Below are 27,546 nucleotides of genomic sequence, written 5' to 3'. Positions count from 1 at the left end.
AGATTTCTGCATAAATGGACTAATATCCTTACAGTTGCATACTTCACCTTGTCCTGTGCTTTACTATGGTGGGTAAGGTATTGTGTAAGTCTTGCTTCCTTTTAGCATTATACTTACTGTTGATATTTAACTGTTACTGATTGCTGTCAAATAAGAGCTGAATCTTAGTTGCCACAGTAGTAGACGTTATCAAGTCAAAAATTTGTCTTTCATGCATAATGGAGAAAACTTAACACTTGACAGTTTCACATCACCCTACCAATGATTCACACTAAGTTTGAGAAAATGAGGTGGTTTATTAGTAAATTACTGAGAATATGAAAATTTTATTATCGAACACACACAATGCTGCTTAAATATATTTGTGTACAACGTCTTTAGCATCAGCAACTGACTGCAGTTCTAATTTTACAGGGCACTGTAACCAGTAACTTAGCAGTTCCTCTGTGTAGCCAATAAGGAAGTACATCTTCCTAGGACTAATTGCTTGACGTACTATGCCAGCAATCCGAATCAAATTGTGTTGTCGTTTTATAATCACTTCCGATACAAAGAGACTATGCCATGTTCCAGTCACAAATCTTCGAATAAACATATCTTCAACAACTGTTTCTGCTGGACGCAATCCTCCAAGTAAGCTTGCTGCACAGAAGAAAATTCCATATAAATAAAGTGTTCCATTACTTTTTCAATGAAATTCTATGTTTTTTTTGTACTGATACACTGAAGTGCCAAACAAGAAAAATCAATACAGTAATTAATCAATGTAAACTGCCAAAGACATTTATTTAATTTTCATGGTAACCACCTATGAGGAATACTAAAGTACAAGAATGTTATTATGAAACAATTAATTAACATCAATTGCAGTGTTACAAATAAGTAAAGAAAACTATGATTTAACGTGTCAGTGACCAAGATGTCATTGGAGATGGACTACACAGTCAGGCTGGGAAGGAAATAGATTGCATCCTTTCAAAGTAATCATCCTAGCATTTTGCCTTTAAATGACTCGGAAGCAATCATGGAAAACAGTGTGGCTGGATGGGGATTTTCATGGCCATAAACAAAAAACTGAGTCCCTTTTCCTACGACTGCACTACTTAGTCTTGTCCACACAACATTATCAATACAGTAGTATACTGTCATAAAAACCTACATTTATTCTCAGTTTCTAAAAAAACTACTGTTTTCAGAAAATATGACTGCTAAAGTTCTTCATTTACTCATTACACTACTGAGGATATATTAAGCTACTATAAACGGATGCTGCATTCATATCATGCACTTAGTATGCACATTTCTTTTTGCTTATATGCTTGGAACCACAGTTTGTTATTCTGTTGCTGCAGCAATTCCTTCCAAGTTGTGTCTTTTGGAGACACATTGGTGGCTAAAAAAAACCAGATTGCTACGGTGTTCAGCAACATGGCTGCATATGCAGTAATTCATCATTTGCATTTGCAGTGGAAATCTATGAAATAATTCCACAAAGGAAGATAACATAACAGCAGTATATGAAACTGAAAAGGTGCAAAAGACTTTCACCAAGATCACACAGATCTGGAAGATGCACTTAAAGCAGAAGGCCATGTCCACTAGAGTAATCATGCTTCATTACACAGGTAGAAGCTTTGGTATTGACCAACACGTGCGTTACCAACCAATGTCAGAGGGGTCAGATTTAGAGTAGGCTCAGTGTCAATAACATAAGCAATGACCTGCTGGGTCCACCATTAAGAACCTTTAATGAAAGAAAGAAACAAACCTTTGATATAACATAGATTCACCTCCCCAAAGAAACAATTTTCTTCTAGGAAGATTTATATTATCTGCCTTTTGGTATTATGAAGGAGTCATCCTCACTGACTAAGCCAGAGAAATGAGACCATTATGGTGCACTATTATCAGAATCATCTGACCAATTCACAGTCTGAGCAAGCAGAAGAGGTGACTAATACTTATGAAAGATGTTTGTCTCCTGCACGACAATGTTCCCACTCACATCACTTGAGGAATTATCATGCATGACTCTTTACTCACACCTAAGCTATGAAATCTTACATCCATCTTACTCACAAGATATAGCAATTTCTTCACCTTTCAAGAACCAAAGGAACCATTGGATGGACTACATTTCACCAACAATAATAAGGTGACTGCTGTGATAGAGAGAGAAACTGAGGAATTCTTACACTCATGCCATATGGAAGGTTTTGTATCACTGCTTCAAAGATAAGTGGCAATAAAAGTGCAAATTATGTGATCTCTATCTTTATCTCCATGCAAAGGTACAAAACTTGCCATTTTTTTCTCACACATGTCCTAACTTGCCTACCAATGGTATAACCGTAGTTTCATATTATGTGGCATCCATCAATGTGCAACATGTACTAAACTTAAAATTGGGGACAAGTGTAGTCTTCACACAGAAAGGCATAAAATGCCAAAAACTATGCAGTTTCCAAAATACATCAAACTGCAAGATTTTCTCTCCCACAAATCGAATAAAATCTGTCACATTCGAAATAATTTAGAAGACTGCATTTAATCCCCAGTATTACTGCAACAATCTGGGATGTATTTCCATAACCCTTTGGGGTATTGCTTAGTTCAAACCAAAAATTACCAATTGTAAGAAGATAGATTAATTCCCCCCCCCCCCCCTCCAGAACTTAGAACAATGCACGGTATCAACTGAACTTGTGAGAACAACATCACAAATGGTGCTCCACTACTGACAAAAGCACAAAATAAAACTAAGAAATAACTAGTTCCATAAAAAACATAGGTGTCAAATTATTGAATGCGACTGGAGAAATATTAGGTGTTATCAAAAAAAAGAGGAAAATTGAAATATTTGGCCAAGTTACTGATACAAACACACTTCATTGTGGAAATACAATTTAAGACATAAAATAAAAAATTACTAAAAACCATCACAAAGGAATTACCCAAACAAGACTGAACAGAAGATGTGATTTACATGTTCAGACAAACAAATGACCATCAAATTTTTCTGAAATTCTCATCATTTGATTATCTGTATATGTGCACACATCTAATGAATTTCATCCCATTTGGATAATTCTTTCACGGTGCATTTTTCTTTTTTTGTGTGCACTAATCATAGTTTTTCGAAATAGTAATTCCTTCCTCTCGGAGGAAAGGGTATACATCGGGAGGTTAGAAAGGAACAGCAGGTCACTCATATCAGCTAGACAAGTCATTCATTGTTTGGAGTGAGACCAGTTTGTGAGAGCAACCAAATGAAAACTATCATGTCAGTTATAGTTTTATCTGTTGATTGGATTTTTGAGTGATAACAGACAGTGGGAGCAACTGACTGAAAAGATTCAACATCATTGTAACTTTGTGTATTGACTAAAATATTCATGTCTTCTTTTCAAGTGAAAACAAGTCTGTAGTTCTTCTGTCGGTTGAACCACATACTCATTCTTTTAACTGAAACTACTTTCAGTGTTTTCCATGATCTAGCTATTCATTCATTATTCTGAGTGAAACCAGCCTGCAATACTTTAATCAGCTGAACTAAAGCAGTGCTACAGTGTACTGACACTGGGTGGTTGTAAGTGAAGTATCTCAGGAGTATGCCAAAGTTAACATAAGCAGTATACGTGTTCATTTAATTATGAGCTGAATGGAATAATTTTTCTTTTCATCATTTAAAACTGATTCTTATACTGTTTTGGATTAAATTGTTCCAGGTGCCATTAACACATAATTAACTAGCCTGACGTATCATTCTGATACGCCTACCATCACTTAAATTGCTAACCCCACACAAAAACTTTGAAAACGCCTGGAGCGGGTCAAATGATTATTTTCCTGGACACAAAAATTCTGTAGACATAAGTTGGCCAATGGTCACGACATGCCATGGGAAGTGGAAACATGAGAGGGGGGGGGGGGGATGTTTCCTCACTTGTGTTTCAGTGTTAACAATGGCAGCAACCGTGCACCACCTACCGATCAGCTGACATAAATCATACACGAGATTAACAGTACTAATTTGCTTCAGACACAGTACTAATTTGCCGTACAGAAAATGAATGTAAACGAAATGAGTTTTATACAACTCAGTAAGTAGAAGGCAAATGACATTTAAGAAATTCAACTGAATGGCGCATGGGGCGACATTGCAGTCTGTGCAATTGACCATTGTCGGCGGTTTCTCATTGTCTCAGTAGAGAAGTATGGAAAATACAAGGTGTTCCAAAATTGTCTTTACAGCTTTTAACACATGTATTTCAGAAATGGGGATATGTAGAAAAGTGCAGTTTGTGGTATAATGTTCATACATACATAAGGTTCTAGTAGTCACTTAATAGAGTTCATTGTGTGAAGGGGACCATATTTTCTAAAGTCAAGTTCGGGACACATTAAATAATTTTGATATTACAAAGAAGTCTGAACTGAATGTAATAAAAGCAAACTATCACTTTAATTTGCTACAAACAGTACATTACTTTATATTTTATTAGTACCTTCTAAGATGTAGGAGTGCAGGCAGGCATACAATATTTATCAGTGCTGTAAATTTTCTTCAGCGTGTCTGTATTCTTCATCAGCCTTACAAAAACATTCAACTCGAGCTTCATAATAATCCCCAGTGGTCACTAACATTGCTTTTTTAGTTTCTACAACAAACTGTTTTGTCACTGCGCCATAAACTCCTCATTTGGGAAAATACCCTTTCAGTAAGAGCATGCAGATACAGGTGAAATGAACATGCAATTCAGGATAAATGGTTTCATAATTGTTAAATCCGGGGCAAATAGGTGTCCCAAATTACTTTTGAAAAAATTCAGGACAGAGCTAGAAAAATATTTATTGTCATGAAAAAAGGGGGATGGATGGTCACCTTCAATGTGTGTGCCGTCTGTAGCACAGAGATTACCTAAATAGTATGTAAATTCCATACCTGGCCTAGGATGTCCTCATTAAGATGTGCTATTGAGGTCATCTCAGGGAATGGAAAAACTAGCAGGCCGAGGTTCAAGGACTGCAGCCTTGGCAGCAGTGTCAGCGGCCTCACTGCCTGTCAGACCAGCATGACCATGGACCCACATACACATCACAGGGGATCCATCAAGAGTGAGCAAGTGATAGCTTTCCTGGACCCATTGCACTAAAGGGGGGACAGTGTACAGCATACAGAGGCTCTGAATGACACAGAGAGTTGGAGCAAATGACAATTTAAAAGCCTGTGTCACCAGATGTACCGCATGGCCTGATACAGGGCGAAGAGCTCCGCAGTAAATACTGGACAGTGGACTGGAAACTAATACCAAAAAGCATCTGTGACATCGATGAAGGCACACCCGACACAACGGTCAGTCCGAGAGCCATCAATAAACGCAAAGGCATTATCGTGAAGTTTCATGTGAGGGTCAAGAACCTTACAGTGATAGAGCAAGACTGGAGTAGTGTCCTTAGAAGGAGAGTGAAGTCCAAAGTGAACACTGGCTGGCATATGAAGCCAAGTTGGGGAAGGGTTCACACCCATTGGGAAAGTGGCAGGTTAAGCCACTGAAGCAATAGACAAAAGTGAATTCCAGCAGGTAACAGAGAAGAGAGATGCGCCCCATACTGGTGGTCAAAGGACTCATCGAAGAAGGAGGCACAGCCGGACAACCAGCATGCACATCTGCCAAGGAGAAAGTCATGGCGGTAGGACAGCAGTTGTTCAGCAGCTTCTTCATACAGATTCTCAGTGCCCAACGGATGCCCTGATAATGGATGGTATTAAGAGGGCGTAAGAGGGACGGACTTGCAGATGCTTAAACAAAACACTCAGTCGAATTAAGAATGGACAGTTGACTGGTACAAAAGGAGGAGGGTAGTACGTTCTGCTCCCCAGGAAGTACCACTGAGGACACACAGAACATTAAGGGACCACATACAGAAGGCTACCAGGTAAGACGTTTGGGGAGGGGGAGGGGGTGACCAAGGAAGTTTCCTACTGAAACTGAGTCAAATCAATTTTATAGATTCAACAAACGGAAGAGCAACAGGCCAAAGATGTAACGATGGTGGAAGGAACAAATTGTGCCACCAGAAACTCATAAAAAATGTTTGGTCAATTGAAAAGCAAAAGCCCCTGTCAACGCTCCACAAGCAAGGACAATCAAGGCAACGTGAAGAACTGCAATAGATTGCAAAAATCACCACCGAAAAGGGAGTCTGAGATGCTTGGAGGGAGACAGGCCATTATAGGGTTAATGGCGATTCTACGAAGACGACGCTCAGAATGGGACCCTGGGGCACAGTTTTCCTGCCGGCCGCGGTGGTCTCGCGGTTCTAGGCGCGCAGTCCGGAACCGTGGGACTGCTACGGTCGCAGGTTCGAATCCTGCCTCGGGCATGGATGTGTGTGATGTCCTTAGGTTAGTTAGGTTTAAGTAGTTCTAAGTTCTAGGGGACTGATAACCACAGCAGTCGAGTCCCATAGTGCTCAGAGCCATTTGAACCATTTTGAACCACAGTTTTCCTGGATGAAGGTGTCTGACAATGCAGAACCCTCATGTAAATTGAAAACTCGATCTTTTAAAAATTCGTGAAGGGAACAGGGCAGTTGGCCATGGAAGGCGCATGTGTAGAGAGTACGGAGGATACCAGTCCTCCAGCAGGTGTCGCAGCCTTTCTCCAAATCGAAAACATGGCCACAGTCTGGGATTTCCACGGAAAACCATTCATTGCATGGTAGACAAAGTGATGAGATGGTCAACTGCAGAACGGAGAGGTCGAAATCCAAACTGTGCAGTGGTTAGTAAATTGCGATATTTGAGCAACCATACCGGCTGGGCAAGAATTATACGTTCCATCACCTTGAAAACACAGCTGGTGAGAGAAATGGGGTGGCAGCTAGAAGAAATGCATTTGTCCTTACCAGGCTTAGGTATGAGTATAATGGTGGCTTCACACCAGCATCTGGGTAACGTATGAAGCAGAAGTGCTTGCCACCAAGAGAAATGTGCGGCAACACCTGAATGTTAACATTGTCTGGCCCCGGGGCAGAAGATTGGGATGACGTGAGAGCATGATCCAGCTCCCTTACAGTACAGGTGGCATTGTAGCACTCGCGATTCTGAGAAGAGAAGGGTATCATCCAAGCTTCCTATGCCACTGTCAGGCCAGAAATTGGGGAATGGAACTTGGTCCCAGAGAGCCATCAGAGATGGCCCACATGACATAATCTGTTAAAAGAACTAATGAATGAACTCCAGCTACCTTTTTTGCTATGTCGAAGAACACAACTACACTATGCACTAACTGTTTATCATGTATGCAGTTTGCCATCATAGGATGAGGATGACGATTAAAAATGAGGAGAGCACATCTCCTCACGCGAATTGCATTACGGCATGCCTCAGTCCACCAAGGGGCCAGGACACCGTGGGGTAAAGAGGAAATGCAAGGAATGGTATGTTCTGCAGCGGTAAGGAACGTAACGTTTGTAAGATATTCTACCTGGTCATCACAACTGGGGAAATGGTGTTCATTGAAGGTTGCCAGGGAGGAGTAAAGTCTCCAGTCGGCCTTAGTAAGCTGCCATTTGCGTGTGCATGTAGGTGACATTTGTGTGTGCACGTAGGTGAGGTAGGAGTCAGCAAACAGACAGCACATGGGAAATGGTGGTCGAGTATGTGCCAGAGAGAATGGTCCACTCACGATGATGGACAAGCTGGGCTATGCAGAAGGATAGGTCCAAATAAGAAGAGGTGCGCACGGAGTTTGAAAGGAACATGGGTGCTTCTGTGTTAAAGCAGAAGAGGTTAAGTTGGTTAAGAAGGTCAGCCAAAAGGGCACCTCTTGCACAAGTTCTGGGAGAACCCCAAAGGGGATGGTGCGCATGAAAGTCACCGAGCAGCAGAAAGGGGTGAGGGAGTTGCCCAACAAGCTGGAAGAAGTCTGCTCTGGTGACGCCGAATGATGGAGGAATGTAAACAATGAAAATTGAAAAGGTGAAGTGAGGAAGGAAAATGGGGACTGCAACAGCTTCAATCTGGGTAGTCAGGGAGATGGTCTGACTATGAAAGTCATTTTCCAGTTGAGAAGCATGTCTCCCCCGGGAGATGGAAAGCTGTCCTCAGGGGAAAGGTCAAAGCGGACCAAAATGAAATGCAGGAGGTCAAAGTGGCCGTGAGGATACAATTTTGTTTCCTGGAGGCAGACATAATTTCTCTTTTTTGGATCTAAGACCGTGAGGAAGTCATGATGAGGAAAAAGGGGGATGGAAAAAAATGAAGGGTTGTCATCTCTGTGACTGCCAAGTGCCATTTTCTGAAGGCTCACTGCTTCTAAGGGCAGAGCATGGAGAATCCTGCTCCATGATATCTACAGAGGCATCAGCATTCTCCCTCTGTTGGTATGCGGATATGGTTGGCGGTGCGCTCCAGCGACACAGAGGTCGGCTGGGCGAGGGTATAGCGTGGTGACAGCATTGAAGAGGATCTCCGAGTTGGTGAAGGAGAAGACCGTTTGCCTTTGTTTGACTTCTTGGATTCTTTCAGGTTGGCAGAGGAAGACTCAGATGTTTGTTGGATGGAGGGATGAAGGAAGTCTTCACAAGACTATTCCTTCTGTCCTTTCTGGCTTGCCAGTTGTGTAGCAGGTGACTTCACCCCCTAAAGTGAATGTTTTGTGGCTTGCTGCATAGCTGGACAAGGAGACTGTGATGTTATCATGACAATGGGCGATTTCACAACCCGAGTGCTGAATTTGAGGTTGCATGTGTGCGTGGCCATGTCCTTCATTGAGTGAGATGTAGCAATAACAGTACTGTAAGTGCCAGACAGTAAATTCAGGGTTTGATACTAGCCAATAACTTGCGAGTGACCAGTTAAGGCACTTTTTCCTTTACCCAGATCTCCTTGATAGCCGACTCAACGACATACATGGAACAATCTCGAGAGGAGGTGGCATGGTCGCCATCGTAGTTGATAGTTGATACGGTGTTGAGAAGGAGGCAGACGATCGTTCTCGGGTGCATCCCTACCACAGATTACACATTTGGCTGAGTGCTCCCAAGACATTCGAGTGGGTGAAATAATTAACTGGTAGCAGCACAATGCGTTCAAAATGTACGGTCGGACTGTGGTAACTTCACGGCCTGCTTTGATCTTGGACAGAAGCACCGCCCTATCAAAAGTGAGCATATGGGCATTAACCCTTTCCGACCAGATTTTTTTATTTACTTGTAAAAAAAAAAAAAAACCCCTCTTACATCATTTTTACATTCCAGTGAGTCTCCTGACAACATTTTTCTAAGAAAAAATTTCGTATGATCTCTACTTTTCTAGATATTTAATGTACACAAATGTGTTCATCAGGTGTCTAGCTTCATGCCATACATTAAGGAGGTTAACGATACGGATCAATTATGCCACTCTATTTCACTTTAAAACAGAGGAAACAATAAAAATAATTCCATATTACATTCTTGTTTAAACAACAATGGTCAGCACTTGATTTTAAGGTTTAGTATGAAACTGCAAAAAAACTGTCCTTTTGGAGACACAAATGTACTTTACATTTTCTGCACTGAACTCTTGAACGCCCTGTAAATTTTGGAAATTTGCAGCGCCTTTGAGCTCCTACATGATGCAAAGTCAAATGGTCAATGGAATCAAACTGTATCTCTGTAGCTGGTCGTAATTCTCCTCTTTTTTCTTTGTATGACTCTCATGTCTGAATCCAGTCCTTCATCATACGGATGCCCCCTCTTCTTTCCAGTCACTTTCTTTTGGCACAGTGTCAATCCATCTGCTACCCTGATACGAAAGGAAAGAAGGTCCATTTGCTTCTTCTTTGGGATAGACAGGTTGTCTGCATCTCGTCTGTATTCCAACCAACTTTGCACGATGGCAAAGTCAACAGTGTGAAAAGTCATACGCAAAAGCCATTTTCAAGATCTGATGAAAACTTTGTAGTAGCTTATCAATTGATCAAATAGCTCCACACCACCCATTGCATGATTATATCTTCTCACTATTTCAGGTCTTTCTACTTTCACATATTTATGGTGCTTTTTGTCCCATCGCTCTACTTCATCCACTGAGCCTTTACCAACAAAGTTTGAACACAATACAACTGGCCTGTTGTCTAACCACTTACACATAGTAATGTTATCAGCACCAGTGATTTCTTCACAGTAACCTCTGGTTTGTTTCATTATTGTTTTATCATCTAAAAAAGGCAAGTTCTTTCCAAATCTGTTTTGACGGACAGTACCTGGTGCATTGATGCCTTGAGATTTCAGAACTTGGAACAGATGATAAGATGAAAAGAATTTGTCAAAGTGTAATTTATGACCTTTAACTTTTGAGAGTGGAACAGAAAATCCTAAAACAACAGCAGGACCTAATCCAAATTTTTTACAGCATGTGGTATTTAGTTCAGTTGTAGCACCTTGATACAAAAGGAAATCATGCCCTATTCCACTCTTTCCACACAACATGAAGACTTTGATTCCCCATGAACTTGTTTCCCCTTGACATACTGCTTTGGAGAAAACTTCCCAGTGAAAGGAATAATTCCTTCATCCACACAAACATTCTCTTCTATAGGAAGTTCACTGCAGCGACTTCGAATGGCTGTGTAAACTGGCCTGACTTTGTAAAGTTGATCTTTATTTTCAGGTGGCTTCTCCAGATTGTTCACCAAGTGTAAATTTGTTTGTAATTTTAAAGATCTGTATCGTGACATGTTTTCCCAAACCACATTTACCTTCAGGCTTGTATCCCAATACATTCGTAATCTGGGAAATTTCAAAGCGCCAGTCAGTATATGCAAACCAAATAGCGCCTCTAGTTCTTGAGTTGTCTGCTTGAATGAGGATTTGCCTTGTTGGAATGCATAAATATTAGAATGTGCTGTCATGCTAGTGAACAAATCATCTGGTATATATCTTTTGAAGTATTGTATTGGAGAACACAAGACAGATTCTTCAAAATTTGGAGCTTTGTATGTTTCTGCCATGGTACTTAGTGGCTTGAATTTCCATTTTATGGATTCTTTAGGTGTCATCATTATGTTGTCGCACAGGCTACTCAATTCTGGGTTGTTTTCATGGCATAAAAAGTTCATTTCAGCATCCACCACGTCTCTGTCATCTGCATCTTCAAATATGGTGTTTCTACACACATCATTCAATCCCACTTTATCTGCTCCAACACGTTTCACTATTTGTGGAGCTTGCCTTTCAATAAGTGGTACACTGTCATCCTCATCTCCACTCAAACTAATGTCAGAAACGTCACCATTTTCAATTATGTCCATAATCAAGTCCCAATCTTTCTCCACAGAAAGATATTCCTTATCCATATTTGTAAGTCAAAAGCCAGAAATATAAAATAAAATCATGTGTACTGGTCAGTTATTCTCCTCCTTGCTGCTGGTACTGAAATTACTGATAAAAATACCACACATAACTACCATCGCCATGCAAATACATCTGAGGCAAATTTTAGGTTACGTTTCCTATTTTACACCGTTAAGGACCTGTTGTACACAAATGTGTACATTAAATTTACCTGATACATAACACAAATATGAACTGAATGAAATTGCTGAAAATTCCACTGAAAGAAAGTCTAATGTTTACAAAAGATGGAAACCACACAAAAAATTCATTAACAAAACCCACAATGTGACTATTACAGCAATAAAGTCAACGAGTAATGGCTTCCCACAGAGAGACAACACCAGACAGTATATTTTACTATGTAGTTCACTGACTGCTCACAAGAGAGCAGCAGCTGCTGGAGCATGGTTAAAATAAAGCTACACAAATGTGCACAGTGAGTTTTGATGCACCTGACATTTCTTGTCAGCGAATATTAGTGAACAAACTTTATGTACACAATTGTGACCACCAGGTCTGAAAGGGTTAAGGATGCATCTACTGTTTTCATCATCCTATGACAGCAATGACACCCCCAATCAGAGAGGTTCATATGGATTTCTGGCCTTGGTCAGACCATCGAGCAGCCTGGTGTAAGTACCACCACAAGATGAATTCAGTGTGTGATTGGCCGTGACACGAACAGGATAGCCATGGAGGAGCAAAGCTGCAAACAGTTGTGCTCAAGAATCAGAAGTAGTCCCCAAGAGCAAAGTACCATTGCTTAAATGACAGTAGGATTTCACAGGGCCAGTAACTGCATCAACACCTTTCTGAACAGTAAACAGATTTACTGAAGCGAAAGGACTGACTGTGTTCAATACAAGAAACCATGAGAAACTGTGGTGCAGCTGGGAGGGTCTTTGAATCGAGAGTTTCATTCCATTTATGTACGGTAAATGTGGACTGCAAAGATGATAGTTGGCTCACTGCGAGACAATCCAGCACGACTGCCAACGTTTCCGATGGTGTGCTCCTTCCAACTGGAGAGTGTGCGAGTTGCGTCTGCGTGTGTGTGTGTGTGTGTGTGTGTGTGTGTGTGTGTGTGTGTATTGTTGACGAAGGCCTTAACAGCTGAAAGCTATAATTGTGTGAATTTTTTGTTGTGCCTATCGTGACTCAGCACCTCTGCTATATGGTGAGTACCAACTTTCCTTCTCAATATTATTACATTCCCTCCAGGATTTTCCATTGTTTGATTTTTGCACCATACACAAATAGCCTGAACGCTACCAACCTTATATTCCAATATTTCCATGCCTGTGAGATATACAGATTAAAATTCCATCCTTATGTGAGCTAATTTTCAGTACAAAAAAACAACAACAAACCATTAGCACATATGAAGAATGGTGTAAATAAATGATGGCTATATGGTGTGTATAGCATTACTACAACATTTCAGGTTAATATTACAAAAGAACATGCAGCGTATTGCTAACTTTTGGACTTCAAGGAAGGTTGATGGCTTAAGGTGCAGTATGAATGGCTTCTTCGTCGACCACGCTTAGCATGCCGCACCACTCACATCTATGCATCAACTTCCCACCAGAGTGCCGCTGATTTGTGCTTCCATCGCCTACTGTCAGTGATAAGGGGTGCTACGCATACATGCCACCAGAGAATGCTGAATTCATGATTTCACTTCCTGTGACTCTGGTCAGCGTGTATTCTTAAGCAGCCTCCATGCAGAGTCTTGCCCAGAATCAGTATCTACAGAATAATGTCAACTTTAATGCAGGAAACTGCTGAGAGAAATTATGTCAACACAGCCGTGACACAATTAAGCATTTCTACCTGTCAGAGATGTAACGCATTGTATTTGCATTCAAGACTATTTTTTGTACTAAGAACATTACTGTCATTGCATATAACTTAGCACCACAATGACCTACAGCACTTCAAAGATATGTATATCTGAATTATTAAGTGTATAAGTGTACATATTGTAAAAAAAATTTTTCAGTATGTTACTACTTCTTCTTCTTCTTCGTTTTTTTTTAATTGCCCATCTCTACTATCAAAAAATGGTTCAAATGGCTCTGAGCACTATGGGACTCAACTGCTGAGGTCATTAGTCCCCTAGAACTTAGAACTAGTTAAACCTAACTAACCTAAGGACATCACAAACATCCATGCCCGAGGCAGAATTCGAACCTGCGACCGTAGCGGTCTTGCGGTTCCAGACTGCAGCGCCTTTAACGGCACGGCCACTTCGGCCGGCATCTCCACTATCAGCACACCATAAGGGCACATGAGGGCCGTTGTGCAATGACTGCAGAGACTGACTCACGGGGATGATATGACAAGAAGACTACACACAGGTCCTTCCGGAATGACTACACCACGAGTAGGTCTTAGCTTTGTTCAGCTGGCTCTGCTGACAGATGAAAACAGCTGAAATCTGGACAGAGGTTAGAGGCAGAGAGTCTACAGTTAGCAACAGTTTTCTAATAGCCAAGTTGATATCTCGAGTTGCCATGTGTCATTTACTGCCAATATCATACCACAGAATACAGAGACTTGTAGACCGTAGAGTCAGAACCAACTAGCACATTCAATGGTGTTCACTGGTGAGTCCAGACACCAGCTTGTCCATAGATGACCTTATGAAAGATCGCAGGAAGCAGCCATTCTTGAGAGCCGTAATTCTCCAGCACTTGGAACCCTGGTGTGGAGAGGTATTTAATATGAAAACAATAGTGATTCCAATCTCTAACTGTTGAAGGGACCCTGAATTCTTACCTGTATGTGGCAGTGAAGATATTCGGAGCCTGTTTGCTTCCATACCACACCACAATGAATACTGGAGCATGTACTAGGCATATTCTTCTAAAGGTGTAAATGGTATGTATCAAATGCCATTGAGATTCTACAATCTCGATCTACATCTCCACACTGTAGATATGGGACAATGACACTTCATCTGAGGGCTAGCATAAACAGGAATCAAAGAGTGACTATGGTGGCACCTTCTCACCTTGGAACTAAGGAATCATTTCTGCTCTACCTCTGTACATAATAATGCGCCACGGTACAGGATTGCCAGTGTGCTACATTTTTAATATTATACCAATGGCATCTGCGCAGACCGGCCACCAGAGGCCACCTACGGTGAGGCCACAGGACTTGTGCACAAGGCACAGCATCATCTGAACATTCTAGAGGACCCCTCCCCTTTATAAGCGCACTGCAGCTAGCTCGCTCGCTCTCTCTCTCGCTCTCTCGCTCTCTCTCTCTCTCTCTCTCTCTCTCTCTCTCTCTCTCTCTCTCACTCACTCATACTGTGTTCGTACTTATTGTCAGCATCTGCTTGTATCAGTACCTGAATTGTTTCTATGTTTGTCTCTACATTCTCAGCTATTGTTTGCTTGTATGTAGAAGAATAAAGTTTGGCTCATTGTGGTCTTCTGCTGTTTATGTCTTACAGTACGACAACTGGCTACGAGTGTGACATTCACTTCCATGTGCTCAATCTACTTTGTTCATCCTTCAGTTCTTCTGTCCATGGAGGCAGTCCTCCAATCCCCCTTATGAAAATGCACCTGAAGATGGGGAGTCTTAGAGAAATGGCTTTGGCAACACTCCCTCACTGTTCATGTCACTGATGGAAACATGTGTAAGGCTCTGTTTCTTTCTGGGATTTCTCCTCGGATCTGCCAGTTGTGCCAGTTAGTCCCACTCCTGGAACCTGCATCTCTTTCTTTCAACAAAATGTTTAACTTGTTGTCAAATTACCACTGTAAATGCACACACGTCAGTGCAGTGTGTGGAGTTCTATCATTGTCATGAACAGCCCCACCAGTCCTGCCAGGTTTGGGTGGGTGAACTCCACAGCCTCAGGCACAATACATCATCTTTCCTATGCTGATTCTACAGTCTGTTACACCGTCATTCGGTTGACTCTGACAGGGAGTCACGTCAACACAATATAGTGTGAGAATCTGTTTTTGGCTGAACCAATAAATATTTCTCAGTTCTTCAACGTCTCCGTGTGGCTGCTGATCAAATTGAATCTTTGTGCACCACACTGTAGAGTGACAGATCCAACAACAACAAGACAGGGCCACATTCCCTAAGCACTGGACAACTTGCAACAACTGTAGCGATGGACATACAGCATCTGCATGTCATTCCCAACTCCCTTCTTCGGACATGAACATGGATGTTAATTGTCCGTCTAGTGGTTAGGAATCAAATTGTTTGCTGATGTGTGATGTGATGGGCAAAACGCTCAGACTACAACTGGACAAGGGTGCAGTCATGACTTACTGAATTTATAAACTTATGTGGACTTGAGATCTCCAGTGATGTCTCCAGTGACTCATGTTTGGCGAGTTACAACAAGCAGTATATTCCAAATTTGGGTCAATTTACAGCTCCCACTATGTATAAATCTGTGGTTTGTTCCTTGACTGTTTTATTAGTTGATGATGTGGGCAGTGATAATGTGTCTGGTATGGATGATTTCAATGTTTTTGGTTTTTCCATTTCAGATACAGGTCGCCTCGTTTCTGACTTGGTCCCTTACTAGCAGTTGGAATCTCTGTGTTCCGAGTTCTCGTCTCTGATGGGCTAAGTTGTGCCACTAATTTTGCAGCCTACATTACCCTGGAAGCTGTGGCATGTCCGCATTTTTTCCTTGCACACCCTATTCCAGTGGCTTTGTGTGATCAAGTGGAATCATAATTGTAACAGTATTATGAAAAGGAAAGACTCTTCAGCTGCCAGAAGCCACAGTCATGGGAGAGCTACACGCACCCAGGTTTAATTTCCATACATTAGTCCTTTGACGTCAGCTGCACTTATGATTCAGGCTTGCTCAAACATTTTTTCTATTCAAGGACTGCCTTATATGCCTATGACAACAGTCCACATTTTGATATCCTAACATGCTTCTCGAGTTCATACAGAACAATGCAAGTGAGATTCAGAGTCTGGCCAACATTCTCCGCAACCTCCTGCATACGTTCATACCACCCCACCAAAACTCACCGGCTCAGTCCTCATCACGGTTTGCTCCTGGCCCCACAGTCTGGGCTGGGGTTTAACAGCTGACTGAAGTGGATTCTGTCCATGGTCCACAGTTACCAAGGCTGCCATCTCTGTATGGTGTGCACCAGTGATGGGCTGGTTACACGCAACCACAACCTGTTGTGTCCTTGCACTGCGATGAGGCTGCAGTCCACTGCCACCTCCATCTCCTAACTTAGAAAAGCCACTTCGAACCCCACACTACACTGTAGCAAAATAAGAAATCTGAAATGGAGCAACTAGAAATTCAGAAGTCTGCCAAATGATATATTGTAGAAAGTAGTTGCACCACAATTACCATTGCAGCTGCTAGTAATGGAACACAAAGAAATGTCTCACAACAGCAGTGTGCATCTTTGGCTTATTAAAGATTTTATGACCCCAGTCTGGAGCTTTATACTTTGGAAAATGCAGCCATTCACACCACAACTGCTTAACAGAAACTGGGATTGGGAGAAGTGGAAGTTACTTTAAGAAACTAGGCCTACATAGGCTAACACAGTTAGTGATGCATGCAATTTAGCTCTGGGGTAAAATAAATTCAACTTAACTAAATGGGAAGAACACTGTGACAATAGAAGTACACAAGAAAAAAAAAGTGGCTTTATGCACTGCATAAAGAAATAAGTCCTACCCAAGATACATCCATCCCCTCCTGAAGTGGTGTTCTGCTGCCCATCCAACCTTCATAAAATCCTAGTCCATCCCTATGCCCCTCCCATCCCCAATCCCCTACCACAGGGATCATACCCTTGTGGAAGACCCAGATGCAAGACCTGCCCAATCCACCCACCCAGCAGAACTTACTCCACTCCCATCACTGCTTATTCTACCCCACCAGTGGCCAGGCCACCCGTGAAAGCAGTCACATTATATACCGGCTCTGCTGCAATCACTGCACAGCATTTTACAGTGATATGACAACCAATTAGCTGTCAACTGGGATGAAAGGCCATCGCCAAACTGTTGCCATAAACAAGGTGGACCATCCGGTAGCACAACATGCATCAGAGCACAACATGCGAGATTTCAGTGGCTACTTCACAACCTGAGCCATCTGGATCCTCCCCTCCCCTCCCCTCCCCTCCCCTCCCCTCCCCTCCCCTCCCCTCCACCACCACCACCACCACCACCACCACCACCACCACCACCACCTTTTCTGAGCTACACAGATGGGAGCTATCCCTACAACACTCTGGTAACATCCCTGGCCTAAACCTAAGGTAACAAGGTAACTTGCTGCTGCCCCCCCCCCCCCAACGCAGTAGACAAAACATGAAGAGAAAGAGAAAGAGAGAGAGTCCTACAAACTTGAAAGCGGAAATTCATTCTGAAAGCTAGCAAGCTTTGTAGCTTTTGTTTGTGTACCTATCGATGATGCAGCACTTCTGCCTTTCGGTGAGTTATCTCCTTTATTCTTAAATAATTCATAATTCTCAACCACAACTTTCCACACATTATCATGTTATAACATACCCAAATGGAAATGAAACTTGATTGTCATCAGAAACTTAAATGTATAAAGTGTGCCAACCACAAATAACATTTTCTTGTACCATTTCATTGTTGTTCAACAATTTTGAGCCCATGCCACTCGCTTCATTACTGCATCAGCTAACACAGTGGTAAGCTGTATTGTTATATGTCCAAGTGAGTAGCAATAACAAAATAAACAGCGAGCCACAAGAGGGGAAAAAGGGAGAAGGAAACCCAGATTACGAGCCAGCAGCACAATCTCAGCCGGCGAGTTATACAATGCAGTTTATTTTGTAACTGTTTAACTGAAATTGTTTAGCTCATATAATGCAAGTTTATTTTATCATCATTGAATTAAACTAATATTAAATAGTGATTCTGCTCATATATCTAGAATGAAATTTTCACTCTACAGCGGAGTGTGCACTGATATGAAACTTCCTGGCAGATTAAAACTGTGTGCCGGACCGAGACTCGAACTGGGGACCTTTGCCTTTCGCGGGGAAGGAAGTTTCGTATCAGCGCACACTCCGCTGTAGAGTGAAAATTTCATTCTAGAAACATCCCCCAGGCTGTGGCTAAGCCATGTCTCCACAATATCCTTTCTTTCAGGAGTACTAGTTCTGCAAGGTTCGCAGGAGAGCTTCTGCAAAGTTTGGAAGGTAGGAGACGAGGTACTGGCAGAAGTATAGCTGTGAGGACGGGGCGTGAGTCGGTCGAGCACTTGCCCGCGAAAGGCAAAGGTCCCGAGTTTGAGTCTCGGTCCGGCACACAGTTTTAATCTGCCAGGAAGTTTCTGCTCAATATATGTTTGCCTCGGTAACACAAAGACAGCTATTTTCAACATGTGTATGAAGTGCCCGCAGTTAAGGATGCTGCGGGCTATCCGCTGCAGATATAAAAAGAAGTCACAAATTAGTCACGGAAGTTCCACTTCAATGCACATGTCAGAAGAGAGTGATGCTGAAACAGAAGTGGTTTACAAAATGTTATCTACAGAAAACAGGCAACTTCACTATGTATTTATCACAGAGCAGAGAAAAGAAAATGAGAACAAATCAAATTTGATATATACAAAGCAGTGAAGGTGGAAGCCTGGAAAAATTAAATCCAAAAACAAGAGAAATGTTGTTCAGCTTATTAAAAAGCAGACTATGTACAACACACAACTGACGTAAAAGAGGAAGTTAATTACAGAAGACTATGAAACAATATCAAAGATAAAATAGTAAAGAAAACTTTCTGAAGGAAATAGTGAAGTAGCTACAGAAAATATGAGAAATGAAGGATGATAGAGACAACAGAACACTAAATGTTTAAAAACGGAAGATAAAATGACAATGTTCCCACAAAACTGATCAAGAATACTGGAAAATGTGTGAAATTGTTCAATCTACCTGCAACCTTTGCCATGGTTAGTCAGTTTCTTAAGGGGCTCCGGAAAGGCTCAAAATCATTTTTACTTTTTTGCGTTTTCTGAATCTGCAGATTATTACCTTTTAATAGATATATAATTTATTCAATTCTGAAGACTACAACTATTTTTAAATTTTTTTTTGAAATGTGTTCTACATGGGCGTGACCCACTGTGGCGCTGTTAAACTGCTGTCAAATGGTGTTATTATTAACGTCCGTGTTCATCAGGTACATTTTAGTGATGTGAGATAAAGTATGTGTTGTGGCTAACCTGTGATGGTTCAATATATATCGCTGGTGTGATTGTCAATTGTTTCATGTTTATTTACTCTGTCGTTATCTCGAAAATATTCGTAATTAATTCTGTTTCTCGAGTCTCTGTTTTGTTGAAGTGTAATAATGAGTAAAAGTAAAGTTATTAGAAATCCTCTGAAGGCTTTTAAGAAAAGGAGAAATGTTGGAAAGCCAAAGGTATGTGTTATTACTGTAAACAATAAAGACGATAACCAAGTGAGTGAACCTAACCTCTCAAGTACACCTGCCCATAGCAGTCAAAGTGGGAAAGAAAATACTTCACAGAAGAAGCTTGGTTCAATGAGTGGAAACTATGAATGTTTTATGGGCGAATCGGATGTGAATGAAATATTTGATATGTCGGTTCTCAAAGGAATTTTTTCAAACTGTGTAAGATGTATTCATTGTAGTGAAGTTGGTCTGGAACTCTCCACAATAAAGCACGTAGGACTTGCTAGTGAAATACAACTGAAATGTGATAAGTGTTCATACATGACCACCTTTTGGAACAGTGTTGCAGTAACTGCAACTGAAGAAAATGGTAGCAAAATCTACGAACACAACATTAGATTTGTTTATTCCTTGCATTCAGTTGGTAAGGGTGCTACTGCAGGTGCAATTTTCTGTGGCATCATGAATCTTCCAAATCCCCCAACCAAGTTTACGACCTATAATAAATTAATAGGGTCTAAAGTAGAAGATGTCTGTATAGAATCTATGAAGAACGCTGTGGAAGAGGCAGTAATGGAAAATAATGGTAACAGAGATTTGACTGCAGCGTTCGATGGTACCTGGCATAAACGGGGACACACATCTCTTCATGGTGTAGTATCTGCCACCAGTATGTATACAGGGAAAGTTTTAGATGTAGCAGTAATATCAAAGTATTGTAGATGTCCAAAAAAATATAAAGGTACACATGAAAATAATTGCAAAGCTAACTATAGTGGCAGTAGTGGAGGAATGGAAGTGGCTGGTGTTGCCAGTATATTCCAGCGTTCAGAGGCGTGTGATAAAGTGCGATATGTTAATTACCTTGGTGACGGTGATTCTAAAAGTTTCAAACATGTTCAAGGACTGAAGCCCTATGGTGATGATGTTGTAGTGCAGAAATTTGAGTGTATTGGACACGTACAGAAGCGAATGGGAACAAGACTTCGGCGACTGAAAGCTTCGTACAAAAAACAAAAACTCAGTGACGGTAAAGGGTTGGATGGGAAGGGAAGGTTAACTGACAGTGTAATTGACAAAATACAGAACTATTATGGAATGGCTATTAGGCAAAATACACAAAGTGTCGACAAAATGAAGAAGGCTGTTTGGGCTCTTTTTTTCCATACTTCTTCAACCGATGAAAATCCCCAACATAGCTTGTGTCCCAAAGAAGAAGACAGTTGGTGTAAATATAACAAAGAATTGCTAACTGGTGAAGTGTACACTCATAAGCATAGTCTGCCTCATGCAATAATGGAGGTGATAAAACCTATTTTCAGAGACTTAGCAGCACCTGAACTGTTGAAACAGTGTATTCACGGAAAAACTCAAAACCCCAATGAAAGGGTAAATAGTGTTATATGGTCGAGAATCCCCAAGACTGTATTTGTTGGAATAGAAACACTTCACTTTGGTGTGTATGATGCTGTTGCGACTTTCAATGATGGCAACATTGTAAGGTGCAAGGTATTTAGAAATATGGGAATGAAGATAGGTTCTAACATGGTACGAGCGATGCTTGCTTTAGACAAGGAACGCCTTCGGGCTGCAGACAGGGCTGTAAAGAGTCTAGAAATACAAGCAAGAGTAAACAGGAGGAGGAACAAGAGGAAGCTGGAGGAGGAGTTTGCAGAGGATGAAGATAATCCATCTTATGGACCTGGAATGCACTAAAAAGTTAATCCAATCTTTGTCGCTCGATTCCCAAAACTTTTATTTTCTCATACTAATTACATGTTTTCTAAGGATCTTCCAAACATATTTGTTTCAAACTTTCCGTAAATGTTACACAGTACCTTCTGCATAATTTAACACAGCCTTTTTCCAAAAAACTGTATATTTTTGAATATATAAATAAAAAATTGCAAAAAAATGTTGTGAATTTTCATTACAATTGAAAAAAAAATCATCTTTAATAACTAAACTAAAATTTTGTAAAATCCCTGTGTTAAGTTGTAGCCCATATTCCAATAAATAATCTGCAAAAAGTTCAACTTCCTACCTCAAATACTTTGTGAGGAAAGATGTAATTTATAAGCGTTATTTTAACATTGCAAGTATAGGGCGTTCCGGAGCCCCTTAATTGAAATGCGCAAGTTGATGCGAGAGACTCCTGTTCAGAGCTTTTTCAAAGTTTCTGCGTGCTTTGCAGTACCTCATGATGGCATTGTCTGTCAAAAGGAAGCAGATTAATTTTTGCTATAGAACAAAGGTTGAGCACATTAAAGTGACTGGATAAGGGAGAAAAGGTAGGTGCATTGGCTAGGCACTTGGGAGTCGGCGAAAGTACAATTGTAGACTGGAAGAGGAAATGGACATAAATTGAGTCTTGGTGCATTTAAGCGAATTTGCACAGAAGCATTGAAAGAAAGAAAAAGTACGACATATGTTTAATCCAAAAAGAGAGAAGGGCATGCCAATTAGTGCAAAAACCAGTAGATCCCTGGAAGGGCAGTGCAATTTTTTTAAGAACGGTTTCATGAAGTATTTGTTCCATTGGTTGAGCAGATTTTACCATCCAAAAACCTGCCAAGGAAGTTTATCCTGATCTTGAACAATGTGGCTTTGCACCAGCTCACTGAATAGTTAAAAAATGAGAACATACAAGCAATGTTTTTCCCACGCAGTATCACAGCTTTATGCCAGCCCATGGACCAAGAAGTTTTGGTTAGTCTCAACAGAAGATATAAGCACAAGCTGTTATCATCCCTTCTTTCTGCTCCCAATGATGATCAAGAAGTAAAAAAATCTGACCTGTTAGATATTGATGGATGTGTGGTTAACTCCTGGAATGAACTGACACTAGTCCATTCCAGGGGGATAAAAACTTGATCACCGGCGAAATAAGCTCCTTTAACATTATGATGAAAAAAATTTCAACTTCATCGAGCTCGTGAACAAAGTTCCTGGATACGAAGAACCCAATGAAAATGAAGTCAAAGAGTGGTTCCAGAACGATGCCAAGCAAGATGTGTCCAATTGGAAAATTATCGATGTTGTCACAATAAATAAGGAAACTCTCAAAAATTATGAAGATTGTGACATTGAGGATTCTATTCTACAAGACTCTACAATACCACATAGTGAGAGACTAAAGGCTCTCAGAACTGCCCTTCAATGTTTTGAACACCATAGTGTGTCAGTAATGGACTTCCTGTTTCATCATCATCTTTGCAATGAAGCAACGGAACGCAGAGCGCTGTGTGGAGAACGACAGGACATTACACATTTCTTTAAAACAAATGGCCAGTTTTTTAAAAGTAGACTAGTTAATTTTCCATTACAGAAAGCTTTATGCCTTCATAAAGTAATTTTCTGAAGTCTGTCTTATCAGTTAATTACTGTATTCATTAACTTTCACCAGTAAGGCTATGCTTCATGAAGTAATTTTGCTTCGATTTAAGGAGAAACTGAAATAATCGTTAGTTACACTTATATATAGTTCATGTGTTGGATATTTTATTGAAGTCTATGTGGACAGTTTAAGTCTGATTTATAGCATTCCTTGCAAACTGTTATATTCTCAAGCAACAAATTAAAGTATTTTATGACCAAAAAGTCTTACTCGTTCTTTTTACAGAGCTCTGTCTGAGTCAGTTGGTTTCTTATTCTAATTTTTACACTCAATGTACTCAAGTGTATTTGAACTCTTGTGTTCATTATGTACACTTCCGTGACATGAATTGCAGCTATTCAATGTTTTTCTGGCACAGTTGTGAGGGCAGAAGTCACATCATCTTTGCTTCCTGTTTCTTCTGCTGCTTGTTCTGTTTAATTGCAAGATACCAATGTATTTGAGATCATTGTGCGAAGACTACATCTAAAAGTAGCTACTTTCACTTGTGCGTGCAGAGAAGGTTTCACAAGTGACACTAAATATTCTTTCAGAAATGCTCTTCTTTTTATCTTTGGTTTCTCATTCCTCATATTATAGATGACAATTTCATTCATTTATAGCACTTTGGTTCATTATATCACACCAGACTCACAATGATCATCAATTTGATGTTTTTTCTCAACCAGTGTGTGTGTGTGTGTGTGTGTGTGTGTGTGTGTGTGTGTGACAACTGAATATGATCATCATCTTTTAGTTGCATTGCACAAAAGCATCAAAGTTGTTTTTTTTTCCACTTCCTAACTGCAGTGCCTTGTGGATACAATCAAAGCATTTTATTTTTTTATTTAATTTTATTTATTTATTTATTTATTTTTGAGAGTACAACACTAACACACAATGAGTGTCAAAAACAAAAAAGTGTCTTCAGCCTTTCAGGCAATAAAGGATGTGGCAGTTCTCACTTGTTTTGCTGAACAGCATCTACTATTGATCTTATGCTCTTGAACCATTTAGTGGTATAGGGGCACCAACGAAAGCCAATTACTGACTTATGTTTCTATTGGTGCCATGACTTGGTTACCTCAAGGTCCTCAGATAATATGACAGTATTTTGTACCATGATTAGATGGTTTCAGATAACTGGCACATGGTGCTGCATTAAGCATGAAGCAAGTTTTTGAATCATTCACTATTACAATCTTTATCCATATTTATGTTTACTTCGCATGTAAACCCCGAATCCCGGCAGTTGTTTGGCAATACACAGAACTCCAAGGGAGTATCAGGCCAATTCACACTGGGCATCATGTAAAGTCAGGGTGCATTCACAGTGTCCACATTATGTCAATTCACTTAGCCCAGAACCAAACAATGAAAGTGAGGTTATCAGTTACCATCCATGATACAGAAAGTCAGAGTATAGTACTGGAATTGTGGAACTAAAAACGATAAGGATTATTAATGGATAAAGCAAATGTTGTACCATATATTCTTGGTCAGTTTTCTGTGGCAAAATAGTGAGAACTTAAACAACATTTCAAACCCACTGACATTTTATTTGCTAGTAAAAATATACACACCCCACAATATCAAACAATATTTATAAGGGAATAAACAGAGGCTGTTTACCTTTCCCAGTTGTTTCCCCCCCACCCTTACATAACTAATAGCGCCATATGCAGCTATATTTTTCTCCTTCATTAGAACTGACTTTTTCACTTAAAATATTATTTAATGAAAACTGCTTCATCAATATATGTTCTTATTTACATACAGTGCAAGCATCAGCTCTGTTCTGTTATTGTCAAACCTAAATATTTTTTTGCTTTCAAATATCTGACATAACTTGAAGAAAAACACTTGTGGAACATCTGTAATTTGTCATGAAAACAACGCACTATAATTATGTAAAAATTGACTGGAAAACTGGAAAATTTCCAGCACACAAACAGAGCACCAAAAATCTAGCACATAAGCTGACCACCTGAAATGTACGAAGAGTAGTTGAATTCTGCAAGACATTCAATCTTTAGCCACATCAACAAACTTCAAAAAGAAACCATCAGAACACACAACATGGAGATCATCGACCACACTTACTGATGCATTTCAAATTGATGATGAAGCAATATCTTAATCACACCAGAGAGAAATTATGAATGCCCCAACCTACAGAATGCGAACACAGACTTAGGCCATGGCCCACCAAGAAAAAACCTCAGAGGTTCACAAAAAAAAGAATACAAAAATTTCCAAATTTGACACTAGCAGTATCCAACCAGGAGAACCAGAGAAAAAGCAATCAAACAATTGGCAACAGAGGAAAATTGAACGAAACAGCACACACACTAATTCCTCTACAAAACAGAAAATAACACCTTCGGTTGAATGAGGAACGAGACTATACAGTTGAATCTCAATAAAGTGCAAACACTAATAGGAACAGCAATAAGATAGAAGACAATTACAAAATATTGTTGACAATGAGGAAAGAGACAGCCAAATCAATTTTAAAGAATAAAAGGAAATACGAAAATCATAACTAGAAGGAATCAAGAAAGACTCTGAAAGAAACTGACAAGTTCCATGCCCTCTTTTGCATGTCGTCTCTCATTTTCATCAATTATATTAATGTTTTATGTCATTGCACACTGGTAACAGGCTGAATAAGGTTATTCTAATGAGAGTATTTATACTGAGAGCTCAAAATACTTTTCACTTGATTGCTATGCATGTTGGGAACTGTACGTGGTCTTGCTTTTACTTTCCTCTCTTACTTCCCTTGGTGGCCCGCACGAGGCGAGCAGCAGAGGACTCGGCACACCGCGTTTCCGGTGGGGGGCTGCAATTCCATGGATACTGAGAGGGTCATACATCAATGGTCTTGAGCGATCGGTGAGTGACTGACCTCAGTCGAGTTTCGCCTATTGTAGGCAAGGCAAAATGACATGCTGCCCATCTGAGTGTCACCGCAGTTTGTGTGTTTACCGTTCTGGCGCATCTGGAACAAAGACTGCTGGCGCTGAATGACTGACTCTTCTCATGATTCTAAGATCTGATCTTCATCGGAGTCAGACGGTCTTGCGACTTAGTCACACTTTTATGCCAGAACTTAGAATTCTCGGACAGCCTTCGAGGCCAGGGGTTGAAACAGTTGCTGCAAAGCAGAAGTTGGCGCCTACATCATCAGAATGCTGCCTACCGACAACATGCAGCAGGATTCAGGAGTGGTAAAGCATTTTGCGGCTCCAGCATTGTAGGACCTATCATTTTTATACTAAAGTCCTCAGTAGCACGCACGCTCGCTTTGATACAAGTCCACCTTTCTTGTTTCTCCATGTGATCCCATTTGAGCTCTCACTACTAATCGCAATACTGCAATACAGTCAAGAGAGTAATATGTGATTCATTAGGACCTCCAGTCATTATCGTCGATCTATTTCATCACAGAGATTAAGAGCCCCTTGTTCTTGAGCCAACTCTTATTATCATAATAGTTCAGTATAACCCACCCTTTAGCCTACTGTTTGTATTGACAATGAAGCACCTCTGTATTTTGACTTATAATAAATCACATTGTAATATTTAATCCGCATATTATTTAACAGATAGATGCAGAATCCCATTTTCTGTTGTTTACTATGATAAAATTCCTTTTTCCTTTACTGAGTAGATAATGATTTTTAATAAATTATTGTGAGTCTGCATTCCTTATTTTACCAAGTAGCAGGGTCCACCATCAATTCCTTTCATTACCACTGTGCAAATAATAAATAAGGTGGTAGGTAAGGAGGGGGTCGAGTGCATGTCCAGTTCTCATGCAGAGTTCGCCAGAATTAAGGAGGTACAAACTCTTCTCCACCACGGCACCTTGCACAACAACATATAAAATGTCTATAAGAAATTCCAGAAAATATCAAAGTGAAAAGTTTGATATGTACTTCTTTTGTAAATACGCTGAAGAGCCAGAGAAACTGGTACATCTGCCTAGTTTCATATAGGGCCCTCCGAGCACGCAGAAGTGCTGCAACTTGATAGGCCTCTACTTGACTAATGTCTAACAAATTCTGCAGAGCACTCCATAATTCTGGAAGAATACCAGGGGGCGGAGATCTCTTCTGAACAGGACCTTGCAAGGCATCTCAGATATGCTCAATAATGTTAAAGTCACGCGAGCTTAGTGGCCAGCGGAAGTGTTTAAACTCAGAAGAGCATTCCTAGAGCCACTCTTTAACAATTCTGGATGTGTGGGGTGTCCTGCTGGAATTGCCAAAATCTGTCAGAAAGCATGGACTTCAATGGATGCAGGTGACCAGACAGGCTGCTTATTTACGTGTCACCTGTCAGTT

The 27,546-nt window shown here is 40.5% G+C and overlaps 1 protein-coding gene across 1 annotated transcript in view; it reads right to left on the bottom strand.

The window, feature by feature from the left end:
• Nucleotides 1-306: 306 nt before the first annotated feature.
• The window catches only part of LOC126194887 (28S ribosomal protein S24, mitochondrial), a 43,061-nt gene continuing 15,821 nt past the window's right edge, over nt 307-27,546 (bottom strand). The window contains exon 3 of the mRNA XM_049933237.1: nt 307-642. Within this exon, the coding sequence (XP_049789194.1) occupies nt 353-642 (290 nt within the window). The 3' untranslated portion in view covers nt 307-352. The remainder of the gene's footprint in view (nt 643-27,546) is intronic.

This window comes from Schistocerca nitens, chromosome 7 (genome assembly GCF_023898315.1).
Source record: "Schistocerca nitens isolate TAMUIC-IGC-003100 chromosome 7, iqSchNite1.1, whole genome shotgun sequence".
In the NCBI taxonomy this organism is placed as follows: Eukaryota; Metazoa; Arthropoda; class Insecta; order Orthoptera; family Acrididae; genus Schistocerca; species Schistocerca nitens.
This window is presented reverse-complemented; position numbering and strand designations above follow the sequence as displayed.